At 42.8% G+C, this 15,651-nt stretch overlaps 1 protein-coding gene across 4 annotated transcripts in view; it reads right to left on the bottom strand.

Annotated features, from left to right (window-relative positions):
- Palld (palladin, cytoskeletal associated protein) overlaps positions 1 to 15,651 on the bottom strand; it is a 384,981-nt gene that overhangs the window by 163,631 nt on the left and 205,699 nt on the right. For all 4 annotated transcript variants that reach the window (XM_040742243.1, XM_040742241.1, XM_013117199.3 and 1 more), the window contains 2 exons: positions 11,532 to 11,651; positions 9,388 to 9,730 (listed from right to left, as the gene is read on the bottom strand). In XM_040742243.1, the coding sequence (XP_040598177.1) occupies positions 9,388 to 9,730; positions 11,532 to 11,651 (463 nt within the window). The remainder of the gene's footprint in view (positions 1 to 9,387; positions 9,731 to 11,531; positions 11,652 to 15,651) is intronic.

The following is a 15,651-nucleotide window of genomic DNA, read 5'->3' as shown; positions in this document are numbered from 1 at the left end:
CTGCCTTGCAGTTTGTCCGATATATGTGAGTCCCCTTGGCTGTCGTGGAAACCACATGCCCTCTGTCTACCCAGGCCCAGCTCTGTGTGTGGGTATTTGCTGACCTGTGTTTTCTCCCTTTTTAAGACAGCCTCAGATCCCAAGCAAAAGAGCAGTGTATCACCAGGCAGAACCCTGGCCCGAATCCAGATGCTGCTCACAACTGCTCTCACTGAAATGACTGGGGACTTAGACAATGGCTGAATGAGCACTTCACCCCACTTCACTTCCAACTGTTATTGGAACCCAGTCGTGACACAATCAGCCACTACCGCAGCAGGAGAGTAAGACGGTACGTCATCCTCGAGGCTTCAGATCACACAGACCGAGAGAATGCACCCCCATTCCCCTGACCCCAGCTGTTGCCATGGAGAAATGGAGTAATGGCCCTATTTCTCCACTAGGAGAGCTTCCAGAATGCTCTTTACAAACCCATCGCTGGCACTTTTTGGTAGAATAATTATTTCTCTTTAGCAAGGCAGCTATTCAGCATCATAAATTCTCTGACTGATCTGCAACTTGCTATGTGGGCCAGGCTGGCCTTGAATCCCTAGCAATCATTCAGTCTCAGCCTCTGGAGTACTTCCTCACAACACCCATCCAGAAAGTCTTGATAATGACAATAACCAAATAAATCCTGCTTTCAAAGACAGTCTAGTCAGAAAAAAATAGGAAGTAAAAGCTCTTAGTGTTATTCTAGAAAGGGCTACCACATAGAGTCCTCTTTATGTGTAAAATTCTTTTGTGGTAGGATAAAAATAAGGGTGAAATAAATGTGAGTATTTCATGTTTCACTTAGAGATTGCTTTTTTATCCAAAATAATGTAATGGCTATTAAGGAAAGGAAGGGGCCAAACACGAAAACACAGCCGTATGAAACAAGAATTTACCTCCAAGGCTAAATCCATCTGAAAGTTTAAGCTACAGATTCCATTTTAGAAGCTGCACAGAACAAAGGCATTGTTTATCTCATACCGCTGCATCAGAAGCCTCCTTTTCTGGCTATGCACACAAACGTACAGACATTATTGAGCATAAAGGCACATCATTGAAACCAGATGGCAAGTGAACTGTTTCAACCAAGACAGAAACAAGGACAAGAACATATCTGTGGTCTTTCCAAAAGTCTCCCACAGTCTTCGAATTTAATGGTGTCGCTGGGAAAGGAGCATTTTTCAAATTGAAGCCGAGACCTGTGATTACCCACATCTGATCTATTTATAAACTTGTCTGAGCAAAGAGAATACCAGATCATGGCGCCTACTCCACTTGGATATTGTGTTAGTCATCCAACTGCTTCTCCAGCATCACATCAGGGGGATCACAGTCCTTAAGTACTGCTTAGAGTGAATGTGTTCATCATTGCATTTAAATAGCAACAGATCGGAAGAACATTGTGGAGATGTGGCGAGCAAGCCGTAAAACAGAGACCTGGGTCAGTGTTTCAGTGAATGTACACAGTCACAAGGCTGTCTGTCTAGGGCAATCCTACAGGATGTAGTGTGCATCGTTTAAAGCCTTTTCAGCCTCCATGCATCCAGACAATGGTCAGAAGGCATGAACGTGACATGCTGTCACAGCAAAGCCTGAAGATCCGATCGCACATAATATATAGTTTCCTTTGGAGTAATAAAGCCAATGTGTGCTTAAAGTCAGATGGGACCTGTCCAGCCGTCCTGTTTCATGAGACTTAGATATTTCATCAAGTAGGTTTAGGATGTGCATTACTCTTTAAGATCAAACTAAAGAATAGATAATGCTTTGCCACATATGGATAAGTTTTTTTCTTTCCTCTTAAAGATGCCAGTGCTGTCTGCAAAAGGTATAATGTAATTCTAAGTTCAGTCAAGGAAGGAAAGAAACATTCATGAGTTCACCGAGGAAACAAACTGTCTGCTTTTACACATGTAACAGGAACCAACTAAAACAAGCACGGCTGTTACTAGTGTTCTCACCTTGGGTGATACAACAGTGTGAATGAAAAGCTTATATGTTCACAGAATAAAAAATAAACAAATGGCAACCGAATGTAGTTCTGTCTACAGTATGAGACTGAAATAAGTTCTCAGAGTAACAGTTGTAGACATGGAATGAAATTCAGTGAATATGAACTAGGGAGTCATTAGTTAAGAATCATTATCTTAAAATAGCCAAATATAGGAAATAAGCTCGTTCAATAAAAGCTCAACTAAGGATCTCGCTTGGACAGAAGAGGTCAGTGATGACAAAATGGTTCCCAGTGCTGAAATGTAAAGAAATGAATGGGGGTGCTAAAAGACGAGGGAAATATATTGGCTAAGTCTCTGATGGTGCCTCACCAGGGGCAGACTCAATCATTCTTTGTTTGAGGGAAAGCAACCCCAGAATTACGCCCGGCCCACCTCCCACGGGCAACTTTCATCCCTGTGGCTCTCTTCTTTCTCACTATTCTTTATTATGTGCCATCCTCTGAAGCCTTTTTCTAGATCCTTCCATTGCACTTAGATTGTCTGGACTGTCTCTCACCTGCTTTGTCTCTACTGAAACCTGGCTTTCCCTGGGGAGGCTGCTAGCCCCTTAGGGTGCCCTGAGCGGGAGGTTTCTGTGTGTCCCATGCTTCTCACAGCCACTCCTAGAAGGACTCACTTGCAAGCGATCATCACTCAATGACTGCTGCCCCCGTGAAGTTCCTGTGCTTGCCTATAATCATTCTCTTTCCTGCTGTCACCAACAACCTTGGCCATTTCCTCACTTTTCTCAATGACTTTGCTATTTAGCCTTTGGCCAGCATCCATGCCAGTGTACCCTCTAGCACCTCGATCTACTGAACCATTTCCCCTACGCCCGTGACCTCCGTTTCCACTTGAACTCCCCACTCAGAGTGATGTGTCTTAAGTTCTCTTATCAGTTGGGAGGTGCTTATCTGCGGAGTTGAACTTTGCTAGTTCCCCCTTTGGTCATCACCAGCATTCCTTCCCATACTTGCTAATCTCGCACTGCCTAGAGGCCTTTTTACTCCTGGTATAGCACCCAGTATCTTGGTACCTCAGTCTCTTCTATTTGGGAGACTTTCCCCTTAATCTTTCTCTGACACTGTGCTCTGCTTTTATGTTTTAAATGACATTCTTTAACCTTTTTTTTTTTTTTTTTTTTTTTTTTTTTGGTTTTTCGAGGCAGGGTTTTTCTGTAGCTTTGGAGCCTGTCCTGGAACTCACTCTGTAGACCAGGTTGGTCTCGAACTCACAGAGACCCACCTGCCTCTGCTTCCTGAGTGCTGGGATTAAAGGCGTGAGCCCCCAACGCCCGGCGAATGACACTCTTTAAAGATATTCAAGTTAAGTATAGCATCATACAGTTCTAGGCTTGCTAACTATACACTTTCTCTGTTTCTGCCCTCTAAATCCTAATGCTGGCTGATGGAAAGTCACCAAAAGTGTGCATGCAATCTAATATGGGTCTCCATTACTTTCAAACATCATTGCTTGGAAATAGGAATTCCCTCGTCTATATTCTTCACCTTAAATCAGTGTTCTCACTAGCCTAATTCAGCCTTCATAATTCAGCAGACTTATTCATTTTTTGCATGTGAACTTTTGCCGGCACGTGTGGCTGGGTACCTTGAGTGTGCCTTGTGTCCAAGGAGGCCAGATATCCAGGATCTAGAGTTATGAGTGACTGTGAGTAACAGCAAAAAGTGCTCTGAACTCTTAAGCCATCTTTCCTGCCCAACTCTTGACCATATTTCTATGTAGCTTTATTTTAGTTGTCACCCCTTTAAAACTGTCTTCATCCGAAAGGGACTATATTTTCAACTTCCTCATGACCAAAGGAACCCTTATGCACATTTAGACAAGATGAAATGGAAATGCTGAAGACATATTATTATCCTGTGTTCTTTCATGTAAAGCACCAAATATTTGAGGCTGGATATATTGTGTTTTTGGGGGGGGGTGGATATAGAGTGCTACTTCTGACATAGCTGCCCTGCAAGTATCCCCCTTTATATAGTACACACCAAATAGGACTCTGAGCTACAAAATAAGGATTCAAACTCATAGAAATGCACTTAGACCCAGTCAGCAAGAGACTGGCATATGTGAATAGCATGATTTTTGTTCCAAGGATATGATGTTTCATTACAGCCAGCATTTTCATGAAAAAACTAGGGGAAAGACTATATCAAAATGTTATTTCTTAGTTAAAGGTTCATATTTCAGGAAGTTCCTTGATTAGACTTCCCACCGCAGGGAGGGGTTGTTTTAGAAGCGATCCAACACCAACACTGTTAATGTAAAGTTGTCACCACAAGATGTTTATAAAGAGGCTATATGTCCACATGGCCAGCTGGTCTACCTGGGGCCACCATCTCTGCTGTATTCCTTCCTGTAGAGTGAGTGGATGTGGATGTGTGATTTTATAAAAACAAATGAGGCCCATTTCTGCCTTTAATGTTTCTGGCCCATTTCCCCTCTTCTGTTATTCTGATGGTCCCTTTGACTCTATGTTTTTCATTTTTACTGCTGCTAAGTTGCACTTTGACTATTCTTTGAGGACAATAAAAATTGCTTAAGCAGAAATGAAAGCTGGTACACATTAAATCTTCAAAATTAAAGGTAAAATGATTTACCTTATAAACACTAACTAGAGAAGGCAAGGTTATTTGGATTGCATGAAATCAAATTCACAGATTTTTTTTCTTAAAGAAAATATGTGTCATGTGAAAAAATTGTGCATGTGTGTGTGTGTGTGTGTGTGTGTGTGTGTGTGTGTTACCAAAGCCATCATGGCAAACACTAGGCTATAGCTTATTTAAAGGTGATGGTCTTGCCTCTTTCATCTTTGAGTCTAGAATTTACCAGGATTTTTCAGGCACTCAAAATAGTGAGGGAATGAAGTTTTCTGGGTTTAAAGTATATTTGGGAGCCTGTAAGCATCTTCTCAGTGTCATCTGATAATTACAAGTCTGGCTATTTGCAACACACACTTCTCATTACTTTGCTTTGTTCCGTGCCTTTCATGTTTTGTTTTCCTTTTGAACCTACCAGGTAAAGCTTATGAGAAACAGAATCTGGGAAACCATTTTTAATTCTATCATCAAAGGGTGACATAGTGAGATCTTGAACCCTAAGCAGCAGAAGTTGAAGGATGGAAAAACGTTCAACCTTTTAAGTTATGCTGCCCAAGCCGCACATTGGAGTTTGAGCTCTGGTCCAACATAAACAAGACAGGAAGGGAGTAGCGCAGAAGCCTGCCGCCCTTCATCGGAGTCTGCCATCTGACGGGGGTGTTAACAAGGCGAGCGCACACACCTTGAAAAGGGGTTTGACTGTACCCAGGCCAGCTGACCCTGCAAAGTGTTTGCTAGAGACTGGACCTATCCTCCTACTTTTTTCAGATGGCTCATTTCCTCCACTGTGTGTTAAAGCAAGGCATAAATCAAATGGGGGCACTGGGGCAAATGAGGAGAGGAGTTAAGTAACTGGATGATGTTTTTCCTACTGTGATTATATTCTATGGAATATGTATTTAAATCTATTCCATGCCCCTCAGCTGTGTGTTATGTACACGTTAATATGGACATGTCATATATATGTACCTGTATGTAGAGGCCAGAGAAGTAGGTAGATGGTGGGAATTTGTTTTTTTTTTTTGCTCTCCACGTTCATTTTTGAGGCAGTGTCTTACACTGAACCCAACACTCATTTTCCAGTCTGACTTTCAGGTCAATGAGCTTCCGGGGTCCACCTCTGTCTCCATTCTCCTCTTCCATGCTCAGCTTGCAAGAAAGTATCAACATGTTTGGCAGTTTACATCTAGATCTGAACTCAGGTATGCACAACAGGTTGCTCTATTTACTTTTTGAAACAAGGTCTCACACAGTCAGGTCAACCCCAAGCTAGCCTTGAACTAACTATGTAGCTGAAGATGATCTTGAACTTCTGATCCTCCTGTGTCTTCCTCCTAAGTGCTGGGATTGCAGGCATAGACCTTTGTACCCAGTTCTACTCTGATGCTGTGGCTGGAATTCAGGGCTTTGTAATCAGCAGCTAGGTACTCCACTAAGTGAGTGATGGCTCCAGGTCTTCACAAGGGGCTTCTGCTGAGTTCTTCCTACGCAGTTATCACCAGGTGGAGAGATGAACAATATCAACTGGAGTCATCTTATAAAGGGGGACAATTCTGGAACTGGTGGGGTGTGAAAACACAAGTCCTGGCAGTATGCAGGGAAAAATTAAGCAGAATACACGAGGTTGCTCTGAAGGTGGGAACTCTTTCTTTTCTTTGTTGCTTAACTCTGGCTTCATTCATTCAACACTTCTTACATAACCCAATAAAGACAGTGAAGGTTCCTATTCTCAGAGGGGCAGCAACATACAAAGCCCATAGCAAGTAAGTAACCATCAGAGACAATTATGCCCTGTGTGCTAATTAAAGGAGAGGGTGACTGGGTGACTGCTTTAGATCGGATGGCTGGGGAAGGGGATAGCATTAAGTTGAGATTGGACAGGCAAGAAGAGACTCATTTTTATTACATTCCAAGTGTAGACCATTCCAGGAAAAGGAACAACTTACACTTCAGTGTGTGTCTAGGAGTGTGGGAGACCCATGAGGAGTTTCCTAACACAGAAAATTGATAAGAGGGACACTGGCCACTATTTCTTCTGCTGCTCACACACACCATCTCTAGTTCCTGTATATGCAGCAAAGGGAGAGACAGATATTTTAAGAAGTGTTGGCTCTTACAAAGACATAGCTTCAGTTACTGAGCCTTAAAACTCTGGCTACCTTCCTGTTGTAGTCTCATTCTGCTTCTGGGACAAACACCATGGCCAGAAATAACTTAGGAGAACAGGTTTGTCTTAGCTTACAGGTCAGTACTGGAACTCAAGCAGGGACACGAAGCAGAAATGGCAGAAAAAGCAGCTGGCTCGCTGGCTCTCTCAGGTTCATGCTTACCTGTAGCTTTCTTCTATAGAAAGTACTACTTGCCCAGGGAATGGTACCACCTACAGTGGGCTAGACCCTCCTATATCAATTAGAAATCAAGGTAATCCCTCACAGACATCTTGATAGGCCAATGCAATCCAGGCCATTCCTCTCTAGGCTATGTCAGGTTGACCGAGCCAATGGTATAAGTCCCTCCCTTGAGACAAGATTTTCAGAAGCAGTAGGGTATCTAAGGGAAGGTGTAGGTAAAAAGCGAAGACAGAAGCAAGCACAGTGAATATAATTACACAGAAAGACTGATTCAACCAGAATTCATTTTACTTCAACACTGGAAACACTAATCCTATTTTTTTCTAACTCAGAGACTAGAGGAAGAGCGTGAACAAAGAGAGCTGTTAACATGGGAACAAATCTTTTCAACCATTTCACTATCAAAAGGGCACAGATGGTTAAGGCCGTATGCATGTGTTTGACACCCCAGGGGAAAGTAAGAATTTTTACCTGCTGACCTGCTTGTTTCTGGGTGTAAGAGTCACCCTTCACCAACTTCCCCATTGATGTCTCATTTTGTAGGCTGTGTACATGCAGATCGTAGCTCCTGTCCACAAGGCAGAAGAGGGAGACAGAAGAGGGGAGAGACAGGCAAAGCGTGCCAACCGATCATTGCTATTTCTGCATGGTTTAGTTGAATCCAGGAGGTAAGTACAAGGACAAACATGAACACACTTTTCTAGAAGCCCTGTCAATCACCCACTGAATTTGCCGGTTACAAAGTTCCCTCCCAGGTTTCTTCCTAGGGATCCTGGGAAGAACCACACCTTTGGAGGCCAACTTTATGAAATACAGAGAACCCACAATTTTCACTGTGAGCTGTACATTTCCTTTGAGTCTCCAGGTATCGTTTGTGGAGAAAAGACCTAGCAATAGACTTATTTGGTGTAAAGACAGAATAAAACAGTCACTAAGTTGGGTTTATGGTCTTTTCTTCCTGCTTTCCTCTGAAAAGAGGCAATTTAAGCAAATTATGTCATCACCTTTGAAACTTGTTCTCAAGGTCCTTAGCCTTTTAATAACCACAGAATTATGTTTTTGTTTTTGTTGACAAGGCACCATCATACACACAAGCACAGTGATACAGCTGAAAGCTGAGAAGCTGTTGAAATGCCTGAGATAAGGAGGACTATAAATGCCAGTTAACAGATCCTCATGTTTACTCTCCTGTGATTTATGCTGAATGTATGATGGCTCTTAGAAGAGAAACACTTCGCCGGATCTAGAGCACAGTCAAGACCTACTCATTAAACACATCTGCCCTTCCCCAGAGACCCAGTCCCTGTTTCAGTAAAAGCACGGCAAATACATAATTAAAATGCAAACCTGAAACAAGTCAGTAGTAGCAATTAATTTTATGGCGGGTGCTATAAGAATGTGAATCTTTTTTATGGATGCCCTTCTTTTTTTTTGAAGCTTGCTTTATTTTCTCAATGAGAACACAGGTCTTTCGTAGTGCTATACATAAACACAGGAGCCAAAACAATGCAAAATGACCTACTGGCTAGCAACGGTAGCCTTATAAGACTGACCAGGAGTTTCTTTCTATAAAACGGCCTCCCAGTTTGTTAAGTTCTTAGAGTTGGCTTGTTTTGGGCTGAGGTCCATGATCTCCCTTGGCAATCAATGAAATGGTGCATAAATGTAAGGCATCATTCAGGTTTGAGTTTCTAATCAAGTCTAACCCTGCTAACACACGAGCTGACCATAGGTTGAAGAATCTAAGTATGTCACTACGAAGGAATCAAAGAACTCCTAAGACATCAGACACCATAGGGAATCCAGAGCATTTCCTAGATGGAACATCTTCATTCCCACGGCAATGTGAACCAGTAGAAAGTGTATACATTTCAGCCAGCCTATGTCAGGGACAAATTAGGCACTGTTCTGCTGTGACAGAGAACCTGTGACCCCCCCCCCCCCCGCCTCTGTCTCACTGTAATAGCCCTATTCATGACAATGCTTTCCCACACGGTGCCAATGGAGACAGCACACGGAAGACTTATTATCCTGAGAAAATAATAGAAATCAAATGTGAATGGTGGAAATATGGAGTCCATGGACTTCCAAAGGCAAGGAGGTTGAGTTGCCATGGATACTCCTCCAAGTGACAAGTGGCCAGTTATAGCTTCTAGCAAAGAGGAGACTTAACCATGATCCATCTTTACCTCCTTTATTTTAAACATCCTTTGTAGTTTTGAAGGACCTCACTCAGCAGCCAGGTCACCTCAGTCAAGGACAGCTTGCCTGCAGAAGGGATGGTGTGCCACAGCCACAGCCACGCAGTCCAAGAGAAAGCGTTTTTTTCCCTAAGCAGAAAGGAAATTGCATAGGAACATGGAAAGAATGAAACCATGCAGAAATACTCACAGTTTGGGTTTGGCACGTAGAGGTGGTGGTTCCTTTGTGGGCGAAAGCAGGGCAGCTGGTGTCGCAGGAGATTTATTGCTGTACGTTTTGCCATTAATCAGCCCGTTGACTCCGTGGCTGGGATGAACGCCATTCGTCTCCCTCTCTGCAGAGCTGAATTGCATTTGAAGGGCTGCCGTGTTAAGTCCTAAGCTGGGGTTGTTCGCCTGCTGGGTTTCAGATGGCTTCTGGGATGCGAACTCATAGGAACCCGTCTCCAAGGTTGGAGGGGGTGGTGGAAAGTGTTGGTTGTGATCACTGCTGGGTTCTTCCACTGGGTCATAGCTGCAGTTCTCAGTGTTAGCTAAAGGAAGGCGAAAACAGAGAGAAACAGTAGGAAGATGCTACCTGTCCAACAAATGAATTTCATAGACTCTGTGGGGATCCCTTGCATGTCATCCAGGAAGAAGTGATCTACTGCTGTCATGGGAGCTCTGCCAGGCGTGTGGCCTTGTTTTGACTGGTGACTATTTGCCTCATTTCCTGACTGAGTTTACCTGTAGGAAAACCAGCTACTGATTCATTAACAAAGTGCGTTAAGAGCTCACGATAGGTAAGGCATCATGAAACACGACATTGCAAAGAATACTAGTCCAAATGCTTTGTCTTCTGACCCCCAGCCCATGCATCCCATTGGGTATCCAACCCATTCTCACTGACAGCATTCAAGTTCAGAAGGTTTTATGATAACAGTCCCTTCTGAAGCTGGGGAAGAGAGATTCTGAGTCCAAGCGGAATTCTCGAAATTCTCATGAGTGCATAGAAAATTTCCATGTCAGATGGGGAAATATGTAGTCTCAACTATAACTTAGTAGGAGACAGACTGAAAAATGTTACTCTCAATAGACTAAAAGTATCTTAGGTCATACCCTTTTTGAGTCATTCACCTTGCTGAGAGCCTGGCAGTCACTTTGGAATGTACCAAGCAAATATGTTTGGCATACAGTAATGAAAAATATTACATTACCACAATATTAATTAATATATTAAACTATTACATTATACAGGTTTTATCACACAAACTTACAGAGTCTAGGTTTTGCTGTTACTGTTTGGAGACTGCTGTGGTCATTTAATAGGGCATTCTTCAAGCTAACTGAAAACTGAAATACTGTGATAATGCCTGCTACGGGACTCCGGTGACAGCACTGTGGTTTCCAGCTGGTGCTTACTGTGTTCGTTCCTTTTCCCCGGAAGGTGGACCTTCCTTCCCTACTTAACTTAATGGACATAAAAAGCCTCGGCAATCCCAGAGCGCTTTTGGTTGTGACTCTGCTGCCACCTAGCCCCCACAGTCTTGCTCTTCTAAAAATCAAGGCCACTGACTAGCCATCCCTGTTCTGGTGCCCTACTGTGTGTCTTACTGTGCATTAGGCTTGCTCAAAGTGACTAGCTTAAAATTTTCTGTAAGACGAGCTCGAAAGATGTGCTAAAGCTCGTCAGTAGAGGACTCCTCTAAGCTTGTGAGCAAAAGTAAAGGTCTGTTTCTTCTTATCGTCCTCCCTGGCTATCTTTTTTTTGAGCCTGGATGTCTGTGTGGTTTTGAACACTGGTTTCAGTAGTGCAATCTTTTATCTTTCGTATCAGAGTTGTTTACTCACATTAATATACACAGAGAGGAAATTTGATTTCTAACATCTTCACTGTTTGCCTACATTTCACTAGCTTGCATTCCTTCTCAGATGTTCCAGTCATGGCTTACGGAGTGACACATTTGGACAGGTTTCTGCAGGTTCTCTGCACTCCTGAGGACTGTGACCGCACCTCTGACTTTAAGGTGGCACTCTGAGGCGAGGAATCCTAGCTTAGCATGAAGATTACCAGCTCCATTGTTTTGGAGACCAAGATTGCATGATTCTGAAAAAACTGGCCGCATGAGCAAGTGCTAGTTACGGCGTTTGTCATCTCTGCCTCCGCCTCCACAGCTCTGTGCTTCCCCCAAAGCCTTTTGTTCGAGATGAGGCATCCCATTGTTAGGAGAGCTCTTGGAGTGGCCATGAACATTCCTAAGAACTGAGCTTTGCTCCTGGGATAGCTGCTGCCTGTCTTGGGGGACTGCATAAGGACCTGGTAGGAGGACCCAGTTGCTTTTGATTGCCACATACCTGAGGTGATAACAAGTTGTGCGGTGCTGGTCACTGATCCGTAGTCATTTCTGGCTGAGCAGGTAAAGATGCCTGCATCTTCAGGAAAACTCTCAGCAATGACAAGGGTGCAGATCTCCTCTGGAAGCAAAATGACCAAGACAATCTGTCAGAGGGAAACTGTCAGAGAAGTCACCAATGCAGAGGTGCCAGTCTGTCTCAAACATATCTTTCAGCCCTGCGGTGGTGGCATATACCTTTATTAGCAGCACTTGGGAGGCAGAGGCAGGCAGATCTCTGTGAGTTTGAGGTCTCAAAAGTGATTTCCAGGACAGCCAGTACTATTTTTTTTTGTGTGCATACCTTTAATCTTAGCACTCAGGAGGCAGAGCCAGGCAGATGTCTGGGTTTGAGGCCAAGTTGGTCTACAGAGCAAGTGACAGCCAGTACTATTACACAGAGAAACCTTATCTCCAAAACAAACAAAACAAAACAAAACAAAACAAAAAATCCCTACCCCAAACCAAACCAAAAACACTGGGGGTGGGGGATGTATTGAATATGATCAAAGTGTTACCTCACAAGAATTCTTTTTGTTTATTGAAATAATCTTATACACACAATACACACACGCGCGCACACACACACACACACACACACACACACACACACACGCACGCACGCACTTAGAGCAGTAACTACAACGATAAACAAATTAAAACAAGGTGAAAAGTGCAATCTCTTTTTATTATCTGGTTCTCTCCTATCCAGTGCCCCTTAATATCTCCAGAAGCAAACAAAGAATTTATTGCATTTAACTCTACATAAAAATTACACCAGCTTTTAAAACATTTATAGATATTACCAACGCACATTGCTTTGAGGTACCGTTACAGGACTGAATATGCGTCTCCTTTTAAAAAACGTTATCGAGTGCCAAGTCTGCGGGCCTCTGTGAGCATTAGAGCAATCAATCCTCCATCCCTCCCCTTTGTTCTTGAACCTTGTGCCTTCCCCATTCCGGATGATCTCTGATGATGCTAATGACAGTTTGCTAACAGACGGCTGGACATTTCCCTTAAAGCTGGAAATGCACGATTCCTTATGTCAAAATGCTCTGTTCCTAGGCAGAGATCTGGGGACCACTGTGATTACAAGCTGTTGAGATTACAGCTATAGGCATAGCTCAAGGCCAACGCATAGCTACCACACTGGTGCGTGCTTAAGAGCCCAAGCTACTAAGTCACACAACTTATTCTTTTAGCCAAGTATTCAGTTTGATGCCAGAACGGGGTATGCCAAACCCGATTCATTGTACAAGACAAATTGAATCAGGGACAGTGCTGAATTAAGGCAGTACAGAACTGACATGGTTTGGTTAAATGTTGAGGAAAGTGACAGGACGAACATCACAATCTTCCATTTACATCGTATGTAAACAGGCCAAATTCTTCCTGCTGGCGTTTAGCAGGGTGGCTGGGGGGCGTGGCCAGGAGATGGAAAGCTGCTGTTTAGAGTGGATAAAGTTGCATGCATGTCAGGGAGGAGGAGCCGAAGGATCTGCTGTGCAGGGCTGTGTGACAATGGCACACTGCGCCCTTAAAACTTCGAAAGCACACTTCCTGTCATGCGCTTCTTTCTTTTGCTTCAGCAAAGATGACTAAAGGAGCAGGTAGGGCCTGGAGAACTGGCTGGGTAGTTAGGAGCGCTTGCGTCTCTTCTGGGTTCCAGGTTCCGGTCCCAGCACCCACAAAGTGGCTCACAGTCCGTACTCTAGCTTCAGGGGATCCAGCGCCCCCTTTTGGCCTCTGTGAACACCAGGGACACACATGGTATATTTGCAGACAGAAGAGCAGGGACTGTCCACTGTTTATTTAAACACCAAGCTAGGCAAACGCTCGAGAGTTCTCCAAATTATAACGAGATTCCTGAAATAAAGGTGTTGCTCAGGTCGTCTCTGTTTTTTCAAGAATAAGAACAAATGAGCTGTGTTTCTAGCCAGAGGGAAGAAGATACATTAAAGGAACCAATGGCCTGACTACCGAAAGGTTATAAAGAAAGACTTCTGAGAGAAAGCCTGGACCGCTTCCCATGCCAGATGTTCAGATCCACCCAGCTATTTGATGAGGGTGCTAAGGAGGGTGCTACCTTAATATTCTACAGCTGCAGGTATGAGATGGTGATGCAGGGTTTTCAGCCTCAAGTTATTTGTCACTTTTGGGGTGTGGGGGGAGATGGGGTAGCATGGAAGGAAGGACTCGAATTAGAAAATCTCTGGGTGGATCCCAGCTCTAGAGTCTAGAGGCCCAATGGCCACATGGCGCGAGGGTATGCCCAGCCTCACTCCTCCCTTCCTTTAACATTGCACCTCCTTTAAAGGCAGGCAAGTCAGTTGCAAGTGGGAAGACTTACCAGAAAGCTCCAGTTTGCTACATGAAACTATTTACTTAAATATAAGATAGAATTAGGAAAGAACTAAAAAAATTTTTTAGTTAATTTAATAAATGAAAGAGAGAAAGAAGAAAATATACTTTTGTGTTTCTATTTGTTTCAGACTTCTAGAGGACTCAAAATGCAGGCTGACTATGTAATATCTTTTAAATCTGGCCAAATGTTGCATACTCTCTAATTATTCTATAACCATAAAGACAAGATCTTTTTTGTTCCTTTATGCACATTTTTTCCTTAGTAGCTCTACAATCCTTCCAACTTAGTCTATACAAACAAAACTAAACTATGTTTCCTGAATTATTTTCCTTTTTCTTTTTATTAAGATCTCTCCGTGTGTTTAAAAATTGTGATTTTATATTTGGGGGCACTTGTGTAATCTCAGTGCTTGGGCGGTGAGGCAGGAGGAACAGGAGTTCAAGGCCAGTCTTGACCTGTGCAAAACTAGCAGGGGTCAGACGAGACCCGGCCTCACAACAAAAATCAATTAAACAAAGACTCTCCAAACCGTTCCATCACTCTTCAGTAAACAAAAAAAATACTTTCTGAAGACATAAAACATGTACATGATAAAAATTGTATATAAATACATGGTATAACACTTGAAAGGTACAAATGGGTGTTTAACTTTCTGCTTCTTAAATAATTATAGTAAAATTTTTATGAGAGCTTAACTTAAATTCAAGGCAGAGACTTAAACATATACATTTCAGTTTATACCTATACATTTTGCTTCTAACAGAGACATATAGGCACATATAATAAAAGTCTAATTATTGTGATATACATAGGTTTTGTCCACTATGTGTGAAAAGTACAGTAACCTCACAAGAACTGAATGATAGTTATTTAAGTCAAAGGATAGTTTGAGTTTTCATAATGAAATGATGGCATCACTAGAATTTCTTGGGTCACAAATAATGAAAAATACTGGCTATTGAAAATCACAACCTGAGCTGTTCTTTGCAAAGACATGAAAACAAATTTTGGGACAATAGAGCATAATCACACAGAATTGCGTTGGAGCAGGAGGGTCTGAGGATGGCAGCCTTGGCCCGCACCTGACTCTGACTTGAGAAGTCCTTCCAGGTCTCATCAATGAGTAACGAGTTGTAGTTTTTACACTTTATAATCAAAACAGTCCTTTAAAAGACATACTTGTAATACTAGTGTGAAGATGGGTTTCAACGGATAGCACTCTACACAACTGTCTCTTGTTCTTAGTGTTTCCCTAAGAGAAAGACAAAGCCTGTTGAGTTCAGTGTTAGCTGGGTATTTGCTTCCAGTTGCTGTAGCAATGACAATAGCAAAAGGCAAAACAAACAAGCAAACAACAAAACACAGAAAAATTAAACTTAGGCTGCATGCTAATTCCACAACAAATGTCAATAGAAACGACAAACAAACCACAGCTCATGAAGCAGGCAGCTGCGAGGCTATGGGCAGATATGAATCCAGACTCAGCTTCCTGTCTTGAGTGGAAAAGGTCTCCCCTATCTCAAGATGTACCATGGGAACTGGGCAAACACTATAAATGATGAGTGTGAAGCTATGGTGTGTGATTTACATTTAAGTTACTTTGGCATTTTTTAAATTGGTGACTACTTACAGAGGGGAAGAAACTACGGACTAGAAAAACGAATTGGCCACGTGGTTTCGTGTTCTTCATTTGACCGTTGATAGATGCTTAGGA

This window comes from Mesocricetus auratus, unplaced genomic scaffold (assembly GCF_017639785.1).
Source record: "Mesocricetus auratus isolate SY011 unplaced genomic scaffold, BCM_Maur_2.0 Super-Scaffold_6731, whole genome shotgun sequence".
Classification (NCBI taxonomy): Eukaryota; Metazoa; Chordata; class Mammalia; order Rodentia; family Cricetidae; genus Mesocricetus; species Mesocricetus auratus.
The sequence above is the reverse complement of the archived record's forward strand: the minus strand, read 5'-3'. Positions and strand labels throughout refer to the sequence as shown.